Source organism: Penaeus japonicus, unplaced genomic scaffold (assembly GCF_977035675.1).
Source record: "Penaeus japonicus unplaced genomic scaffold, GWHDUDI00000001_assembly GWHDUDI00000029, whole genome shotgun sequence".
In the NCBI taxonomy this organism is placed as follows: domain Eukaryota; kingdom Metazoa; phylum Arthropoda; class Malacostraca; order Decapoda; family Penaeidae; genus Penaeus; species Penaeus japonicus.
The window spans coordinates 3,333,452-3,343,451 of NW_028234431.1; the positions used below are offsets into that span (position 1 = coordinate 3,333,452).

The 10,000-nt window shown below is 35.8% G+C and overlaps 1 protein-coding gene across 4 annotated transcripts in view; it reads right to left on the bottom strand.

The window, feature by feature from the left end:
- Positions 1 to 10,000, bottom strand: part of LOC122253800 (aminopeptidase A) — a 20,492-nt gene that overhangs the window by 6,941 nt on the left and 3,551 nt on the right. The window contains exons 1-11 of one of the 4 annotated variants that reach the window (XM_043017111.2): positions 9,963 to 10,000; positions 8,981 to 9,243; positions 8,022 to 8,194; positions 6,382 to 6,526; positions 5,948 to 6,061; positions 5,391 to 5,535; positions 4,987 to 5,157; positions 4,282 to 4,379; positions 2,183 to 2,317; positions 1,699 to 1,860; positions 1,035 to 1,168 (exon numbers count right to left, since the gene is read on the bottom strand). The exon at positions 9,963 to 10,000 is cut by the window's right edge and continues 122 nt beyond it. In XM_043017111.2, coding sequence (XP_042873045.2) covers positions 1,035 to 1,168; positions 1,699 to 1,860; positions 2,183 to 2,317; positions 4,282 to 4,379; positions 4,987 to 5,157; positions 5,391 to 5,535; positions 5,948 to 6,061; positions 6,382 to 6,526; positions 8,022 to 8,194; positions 8,981 to 9,243; positions 9,963 to 10,000 — 1,578 coding nt within the window. Of the gene's footprint in view, positions 1 to 1,034; positions 1,169 to 1,698; positions 1,861 to 2,182; positions 2,318 to 3,752; positions 3,888 to 4,281; positions 4,380 to 4,986; positions 5,158 to 5,390; positions 5,536 to 5,947; positions 6,062 to 6,381; positions 6,527 to 8,021; positions 8,195 to 8,980; positions 9,244 to 9,962 lie in introns of all 4 variants that reach the window. The other 3 variants (XM_043017110.2, XM_086554510.1, XM_086554509.1) reach the window with 3 other exon arrangements.

Consider the following 10,000-nt stretch of genomic DNA (forward strand, 5'->3'; position numbering starts at 1 on the left):
AAGTAATCAGATGAAGCAATATTAGCAAATGGAGAAAGGTCAGTTGAGTATTGTTATTTTTCTAATGCTAAGAAAACCCTTTGTAAGTATGCTTTAATTGACAGTATAGTTTGTACAAGACAACCTTTTAACTGATTTAGACAGGAGCATTGTCTATATAATTTTTTTAAAAGAACTGTTTTGTTGAGGCTGTTTTGCCTGCAAATGGTCGAAACACTGAGATATTTCAAACGCGCAAGCCTAACAACCCAGGCAAATCACCCACTCTGGTCATGGCCATGCCCTACGTGCCTGATCACCCAGCTCGCCGGCCAGAAGGAAATCCATGACAAAATATCTCATCCCTGGCGGCTGGTCCTATCACCACTCGGCATAATATCTCGTCACCCGATCTTAATGGGTTAACCTGTTAATGTTGGGTGATCAGGGGCGTAGCGTTTGGCCACAGCCAGAGCAGGCGAATAGTCTGAAGTGTTAGGCTTACATGGCAATTAGACCATTTGGCGCCAAACAGCCCCATCAGCACTGGATTAAGAACTTCAATGAAAGTTATTTTAATATCTGTACGCAAATCCATAAATATAGTCTCACATTTACGTTTTTCTAAATCAAAGGTGTCAACACTAAAACGAATTGATCTATGGCACGAGAAAGTTTTTTTTGTCACTTGACAATCAATCATGTTCCAGATAAAGAGATAAATCTCATACTCAGCTGGCTTCATCTTCATTTAGGAAAATGTTTTTTTTTTTCACCAAGATTAATATCAAAACAAAAATGAAAAGTGTGAACTTTATGCTTGGTGCCAGACAAGCTAATTTTTGTTTTTCAATATATAAACATTGGTAAAATGAGGGTTTAGGCTAACTTTGAAAAAAAAATAAAAAATAAATAAGACTTAAATAATATACTGAGAGCATAGAACAACCTCCAATGTCAAGACATGTATAGGAATTCAGGACCACCCTCACTATGGCATGTATAGATGACATCCATCTTCACGGAAAAATGAGAACAGTAGACAAAGTCCTTACTCATATTCTGCTGTTGGGTCTTGCAGGAAGCGTTCCTGCGTCAGAGTGAAGCTGTCTGGAGCTGACCTCACCACGTTCACAACAGGGTAGCCCATTTGTCTTGTCCAGGTATCCATAATGGCACCCACATCACCCTAATTGTAAAATTCTATAAACATTCTTACAAATACAATTCATCTTTAACTGTCATCTATTTGAAAAGATTGATGAATTTTCTTTCTCTTCTAATCATTTTTCTGTGATATCACAAAATTGTACATCAATACTATCACTAAAGATGACATAAATTTCAAAAGTGTAAGTATTCGAGAACCATCAATTTCTCTCTGGCCATTAAAATCCCTTGTTTCTTTTCAAAACTTCAAGGAGACTGACATCTATAGTCCATTATCATCAAGCTGGCAGTTTAAAATCATTCTTTCCAAACAAAAAAACGTCATAATAAATTTCTGAGACGTTAATTATCTCTCTTTATACTAGAGACACCAGTTTCTGAGCCTGGCATTTATATTAGGGTTACATGTACTACCTTCTCAATTTTTTCACCCATCACCATCACAGGATATACCTTAAATGCCTTTGCCAAATACAAGTAATCCAGTAACAAGAGCAGACCCCACTGAACAACTGTAAGGTCTCACACACTTGGGTAAGATGTACGTACCTTCTCTCCTTCAGGATGATTTCCTTCCCAGGCTAAGGTGAGCTCAGTCCAGAGGTCCTTTGTGACAGCATTTGCATAGGCATATTTTTTGAGAAAGGCATTGATTCCTGCTTGGAAGGAATCTCCCATGAAGTCCTCCAGCATCCTTAACACAGAAGACCCCTAGCAACATAATGAACAAAATATTAATCATAACATTAATGGTAATTTTTATGATATTGCACTGTTAAATCATACACATTTCACACACTATTATCAAATGTCATGAAAGCTATCTTAACACACAACTCTTAACATATGACAATGTCCAAGAAAAAAAAAAATCATATATGTATGTATATATATAAATATTTATGTACAATATATTCAAATCACAAAAAAACAACAAAAAGTAGACATCTAAATTTGCATTGTACAATCAACATTACTCAAGAAGATATATGGGAAGACTGTATGTCACTACTTTATACGCACCATCACCAACCTTTCTGTAGGATATAGCGTCAAACATGGCATTGATCTGGTCAGGCGTGTTTACATTTTTCACAATGGGGTGGGAACTAAGCCGCGAGTCAATGTTCATCACCAACTGCAGACTACGGCCCAGGAATTGCGAGTCCTAGCCAACAGACAACAGACAGAAAGCTTATAACATCATACAGTTACTTCTCCACAGCCTGAGTTTTCGGTACATTCAACAATAACATGGATATATATTTAGGGAACCCTCCACCTCCATATATTTCCATACACATAGAGAAAAATAAAGCAATAAATACTCCACCAACACACCCATTCAACCAAAATATAAACTATTACATTCATCCCAACAGTACATAATTAATTCAGCAAATTAAGACATGAACATAAAAGGAATGCTTGAATAATTGCTTATGTCTATCAATAAGATTCATTGTATGAAGTAAAACTCCTTTACCTATTAATCGACACTAGATCTACCCCCCCCTCCCTTTATACAACAAAAGAAAGAGGAAGAAGATAAATATGATTCACTTAAAGCAAAACATTTCCTGCCCATTGTAACCTTTTTTTCTTTGTGGATAAAATTTATCTTTTGGTACACTTTAATCTGTTAATGACGGGGTGGTTTTGGTTCCAATTGGTCTAAACACTAGGGTATTTCAAATGCATAGTCCAACACCTCAGACTATTCGCCCGATGTGGCCACAGCTGACTGCATACACACCCAATCACCTGGCGTGCCGGCCACACAAAAAGCCATGACAAAATATATCATCCCTGGCAGCAAGTCCTGCCACCACATGACGTGAGATCTTGTCAACCAAGTTAACAGGTTAAAAAATACACAGATACAAATGTAATCCACTACTACCCTCATGTCAGAAACAAAGTCAACATTTAGTAAAACAAACAATTACAATAATAATAGTAATAGATGAAAATAATAACAATAGTAACACAGAAAATACTAGCTAGTTTATGAAATACTTAGTATTCACATATTACTCAGTTGAATGAGAACCCTACTCCAAAACCATCAAATCTAGAATGAGTATTCAAGCTAACTGAACTGTACCCAAAGGTGAGAATATTAGGCATCTAGCTCTATGACACTTCAAAAAATAACCATCTTGTACATACACGCTGGGGTTACATAATTTTGTCAAGTTATCATTTACCTGACATTCGCTAATAGTAAGCATTAATACGGTAATTACGGTCTGCACCCACAAGACAATATGCACATGAAATTATAAATACAGTAATCTTACAGCAATAGTAAGAACTTAGTGTTTATGCACAGTGTGTGTTTTGTGTATTTTAAGTTTTCCTTATTTTCTATTTTTTTAGAAAACTACTTTGGTGATGCTAAGTACAACATAAACCGGGGAGTAAATGAACCAAGTAGGACATGCAACCCATCACCAACTATTATTTACTACTCAAAAGCCTTCCCCAAACCGCAAAATGAAGAAAACATCAAACGTCAGAGTCCTTAATTGCGAGACGACAGTCCTCCCATCTTCGTTTTTTTTCCTTGGACACACAAGAGCTCAGAAGACCCTCCAAACCTTATCATACGAAATAGAATCAAACATGGCATTGATCTCATCGGGATTTTCAACAGTTTGCACTATGGAGTGGGAACTCAGCTTGGCATCGTCAACGAAAACTGGTTGGAGGTTGGATATTGGAAATTGAGATTCCTGCGTAACCAAGATTTTACAACAGTTAAGTATTCTCCTTGAGATAAGAGCTATATAAATAAGCCATATAAGTGAAAAAAAATTCAAATAACACCTGTAAAGAATTAAAAATCACCATCATGACCATCATTAAACCTAAATCCTAAGAAAATTTTTCAATAAAAAGATAACAACATAAAATAGTATCTAATATTTCAGTATATCACCTTATTGAATTTCACATCTCCCTAGATAGGTCTTAAATCTTATAACCATATAAAGAAATAGCTAGAAAAAAAAAAAAAAAAAAAATTCTAATCATTTCATATTTTTTCTTATATAATCAATCAAAACAGTTGAAACAGTGACAAATAATAAACAATTTTATTGCAATATCAAAAGAATATCAACTTACCATTTCCCATTCCGGATGAACGTGATCCACTCCTTTGAATTCAACATAGCTAGCGAAGCCTTCATTAAGCCACAAGTCATTCCACCATTCCAAAGTAACTGGAAATGTATTGGTACATTATGAAAGAATCCAGGAGATAAGAATAAATTCAAATTTAATGAAGGCCATTGCCAATGTCAACTGCAAAATTTCAAGTTCAATTCCTAGATTTTTCATTTAAAAAAATCACAAGTGCTGTGATCATTGCAAAACCATTTTGGAAAGAGGGTTAAAATTTGTTGGAAGTTCAGTATTTTCTTGTTTTTTTATTTAATTTCAGATTTGGTCTCAAAAGACTTTTATGCACAATTAGTACAAGATATAAAGTTCAGAGACTGAATTAAAAACAAATTATCTGGCCCAACCAATCTATAAATCTATACAGTAATGCAATAGAAACCTTTCTAAACTATGATTTTCTGTGTATATAATGTAATAGTTCTGGTTGAGAATTATTACCATATTTCATCAACTATAATTGAAAAAATAGAATTACAAATCATATTTTTTTCACCAAACTCTGCATAATTAACAAATATTTGACAAATGAAAACACAAAAAACACATACAATCACAAGAATCACAGACAACTAAATACTCCACCATCCGCAACAACCACCCACTCGAAAGCTCTATCTAAAGCACAAACATGACAAACGAACTTACCAAGATTACCAAACCACTGATGAGCTAATTCGTGGGCAACCACAGAAGCCACTCTCTGCTTGTTAACAGCTGAACTCTGATTCTGGTTGTAAAAGATGCTCGTTTCCCTAAAAGTTATGATCCCCCAGTGTTCCGTGGCACCCGAGGAGTAATCGGGAATGGCTGCCATGTCTGGAATAAATGGAATCCGTTTCTTATATGTTACTATAGGTAGAGGGTAAATATAGTATTTCCATTCTTTACATGTAAATATCATGGGTATATTATACTTTATATGTATACTGTAAAGTCTACAGGTACTGTATCAAAGTTCTTTTTCATCTGATCAACAAAACCACGTCATTACAATAATCGCGCAACTCAATGTCTCACAAAAATGCCTTTACTACAGTTCAAGAGCTCACCACTTTTGGGAAGAGGAAATGGCAGGTCAAACATGCCCTCGTACATCTGCAAAATTTTGGCTCCCGTGTCGAGGGCATACTGACTGTTCTCTATTCTGCCCTTGGGAGCATACACACGGAAGGGCATCCCACTTGACATGGTTGTCTGCAGAGAGAGATGAGGCATGGGTTATATTTACTGGCATTTTTTATTTTGAGTGAAAAAAAAGAAAAAAAAAAAACATAAATGATAAAATCCATAAACACTTCTGAGACAGGCCACATTGTTCTGCCGGGACTGGGCATCTTAATTCAGTTCAGTTCAGACAGATTTGCAAAGACGTCGCTGGGCATCTTAAGGTGTGTGTACTTTCTATAATTTTCTAGTCTTAAGGCATGATATATGAGTCTATGTATGATTTATTATTAGTGATACTAATCAATATTTGGTATGAAAGGGTATCGTAACTGAAGGATCATAAAGCTTGTAATAAAAAAATAAAATAAAATATGCAACATGGAAGTGATATAACCCCTTGAAAGGTGCCCGTTGCAGAGGGGTTGAGAAAAGGACTTGCCTCTTTGTAGGTGAAGTCGCACACAATGAAGCAAACAAGGTACGTAACCATCGGAACAGATTTTTCAAATGTAACTTCCGTCAGGGATTCGGAGGGTTGCCCTGCCACTTCATTCTGTGGAAAAAGAAATCTTGATACTTTTGAATCCCATGATTCACAAAAAAGGAAAAAAAAAGTAATAAATTCAGAAGTCAATCTGATGTAGGCTAAAAACATACAAAATGAGCAAAGGTTATTCTTTTAATAATAAAAACCCTATATAAGATAAATAAAATAAACGTATAAACTGATATATAAAAATGAAGGATAAACAACCATAAAATATAGTAGAAGAAGAAGTACAAGAGGTAGAAGAAGAAGAGAAGAACAAGGAAAATGAGAAGAAAAGAAGAAGAAAAGAAGAAGAAAAAAAAAAACTGACAAACTCTACTCACCTTAACAGGCATGTTTGAGAGAGCAATATATCGCTCGGAAGGTCTCACTATGGTGATCGTGTAAGAGGATTTAAAGGTTGGCTCATCGAAGCACGGGAAGGCACGGCGAGCATACGTTGGCTCGAACTTTGTAGTAGCTAGGCCTCTGAGTAAGAAGTTAAAAAAATTCTGATTATAAGAATTATGTAATATAAAAATTATAAAAACAGAGATAACAGTAATATTGACAGCAATCATTCAATCTTTATAGTGTGAATTTTGTACTATTATCAGTGTTAGGTCCAAGGGGTGGGTGGACACTCCTCTTTTAATGGAATAAAACTGGCCACCACGAGAGAATAAATCATGGTGCATATAAAGGCGTCAATAATTAATGCAACACTGTAGATATGGTTCCACAGATATTACTAAAAAAAAAAGTCAGCTTAGGTCCTATTTGATAATAATTTCCAGTAAGTTTTCCAGTATATATAATTATTCATGTACCTTCTTCTCTTCATGAAATCATGAGAGCCTGGATGTTCTAATTACTACTAATATTGTGTTTATAGAATCAATCAGCCAAAAAGTACCACAGTCTGATTGTATCTTTCTAAAATGCTAAAAAATCTCTACTGAGGGTGCTACAGCTACTGTTCAGGAAAATGTTATAAACAGTTATTAAAAAATATATATTCAAGGAAAGAAGCAATATCCCTCATTTTTTTTAGTGTGAGTTCAAGCAACAGCCATAAAATTCAATACAACTATTGGTACTATTTCCTTTTGCATGGAGTTAAGTTAATATGGGTGTGTGACTGAGAACAAGAGGTATTCAGGCATAGGTCCACCACCTTTACTGACTATCATCAAATTAATTTCACCATCATAACTTAGGCACTGTAATGCTGACAAGATGGTGCTTGAGTACCAATACACACACAATTTCCCACTTACAGACTTAACCCTGTCTGGAAAACCACATCTTAAACATTTTAAAACACTACCTAACCTTCCTTACACCTGCATTCTCAAACATGACATATTAGAGACAGTGAAGAAGCAGTTGGTACCAATATTGCCATTCAGCTATTCCTGCTCTTAATTCCGAACCCGCATTAATCCTTTCAAGACAGGGCACATCTTAAGGTGCTCAGCCTGGAATGGGCATTGTCAGATGTGTTTTCTATCATTTTCCAGACTTACTGTATGATATATAAAATCTAAATGTGACAGATTAGTAAAGTGATTCTAATAAGCTTTTGGTATGATGCATTAGATACACAACTGAAGGAATGAATAGCCTGCTTCTGAGAGAGAGAGAGAGAGAGAGAGAGAGAGAGAGAGAGAGAGAGAGAGAGAGAGAGAGAGAGAGAGAGAGAGAGAGAGAGAGAGAGAGAGAGAGAGAGAGAGAGAGAGAGAGAGAGAGAGGGAGAGGAAGGAGAGAAAGGAGAGGGAGAGGGAGAGGGAGAGGGAGAGAGAGAGAGAGAGAGAGAGAGAGAGAGAGAGAGAGAGAGAGAGAGAGAGAGAGAGAGAGAGAGAGAGAGAGAGAGAGAGAGAGAGAGAGAGAGAGAAAAAAAAAGAAACTGTGGCAAAGAGATTAGACCGTGCAAAAATACCAGAAGCGAAAGGTTCCAAAACTCTACAAAGATTCCCCTCACCTCTGAACTCCTTCTTCGTCCGTGTAATCAGAATAGTAGAATCCTACAATGCCCGTCTTCAAGGAGCCCGAGAAAGACATGGAGATCTGGTAGGTGCCTGGTTCCACCACGCTCGTTCTGATGACCCAGAACTCATTGGGCTCATACTCAAAGGCATCGATAATATTCACATCCTGAAATGGGAAAGTGTAAAAAGTGGTATCACAAAGATAGATTTCTTTTCTTTTTTTCTTTCTTTTCTTATTCTCCCTTAAACAGTTCTCCTTTCTCAGCCCAGATAAACACTACTGATACACAAACTAACTACCAACCAATCCTCAAATAATTTGGCAGTGTTCTTCCCTCGGTGCCACTCAAGCAAAATCTTTAAAAAAATAATAAAATAAGAAAAATAAATAAATAAACAAAAATAAAAAATAAAGAAATAAAATAATAATAATAATAATAGTAATCCCCAACAAGACTGCAAAACATACAAATACTAACCACAATGGCATGCAGGGAATTTCTATATAAAACAAATCCCTTTTCTAAATAATATCCAAGCACATATGTACAAATAGGTGCTAAAACTATTTCTCTCTCATTTCTATTAACACTTCTCTATTGCTATATCTTTAAAATCCCATATTTTAAAACCAACATCGGATTCTCATGGCCTTCCCTGTTTTGAAATGCATCACTATCTTAAATCTCAAAATATCCTATACATTACATCAATTATCCATTCATGAAACCCTTGTAAATAATTTTGGATATCAACAAATCAAATTTGTAAACATGATTACACACAACATCTAAGATTATATTCTACCCTAACATCCATACAGCACTGTTGTCGACCAAACCCAAACCCATACTCAGAAATACACCTAAAAAAATCTATATCTATCTATTTAATTTCTAAAAAAAAAAAAAAAAAAAAAAAAATCCTCAATAAAATACACAGATACCCATACCTCTGTCGTCTCTCCCTCCACCACCTTCACCACTTTGGTCTGGGAGACGTTGAGCCACTTGGTGTGAACAAGAAAGTGGTCGCGCGTCTCTGAGGAGGTCACGTGGATGGTTACGCGCCCGGAGAAGGTCTTGGTGACCAGGTCAGGATGGAGGTACAAGTCGTAGTGGTCCGGGTGGGTGGAGTTGGGGAGGCGGAACTCGTCCTCCCAGGGTCTTCCCGATGAGGTCTTCAGCTTCTTCACCGTCTTCTCTACCATGATGCCTAGAATGTGCGTCAGCCATAAAGTTAGTTTAATTTAGTTTTTTTATTTACTGCACAGGGATGGACAAGCTTTGAAACACTAATGTAGAGTCATGACATTGATGCTAACATTATATTACAAATTAAGGTAATAACATGATTATATTCTCTAGTATATCAACTTTGAATACAAAGAGTTTCACGGAACAACATAGTTTGAGGGGGGGAGGGGAGGATTTTGATAGTAGTTTTATCATCAGAGTTGTGCAATTATGAAGATGTAATATCAAAATATGAATTGCATATCTTGCTTTGCGAAATTATGATTTCTTTTTCATATTTATCTTAACAAGAAAGATAAAGAAAGAAAGAAAAAAAAGGAAATATATACATCATTCTGAGATACAGGTGAACAATACTCAGTTGAAAGTCAGGAGATACAAAGTATATATAAGCAATTACTTTTACTCTTAACATTTTTCAAAATATAAACAACTGAGTACTGGATAATCAAAGCCACCAGAATGTTCTATGGTATCTAGCTGATTAGCCTAAATAATATTTTCCAATCAAAATTTTCTGTTAAAACATCTGAGTTTTAGCCTTCGTTCCCATATATAAAAACACCCCTATGCTATCAGTCCATCAAAGCAACTGTCAACACATCAACACAACTATTTTCGGGGGAGAAGGAATACAACCATCCAATTCTAAAAAATAAACGACAGTTGGATGCTTACCACCCCATGCTACTGAGAGGTGCAGTAACACCAATAAT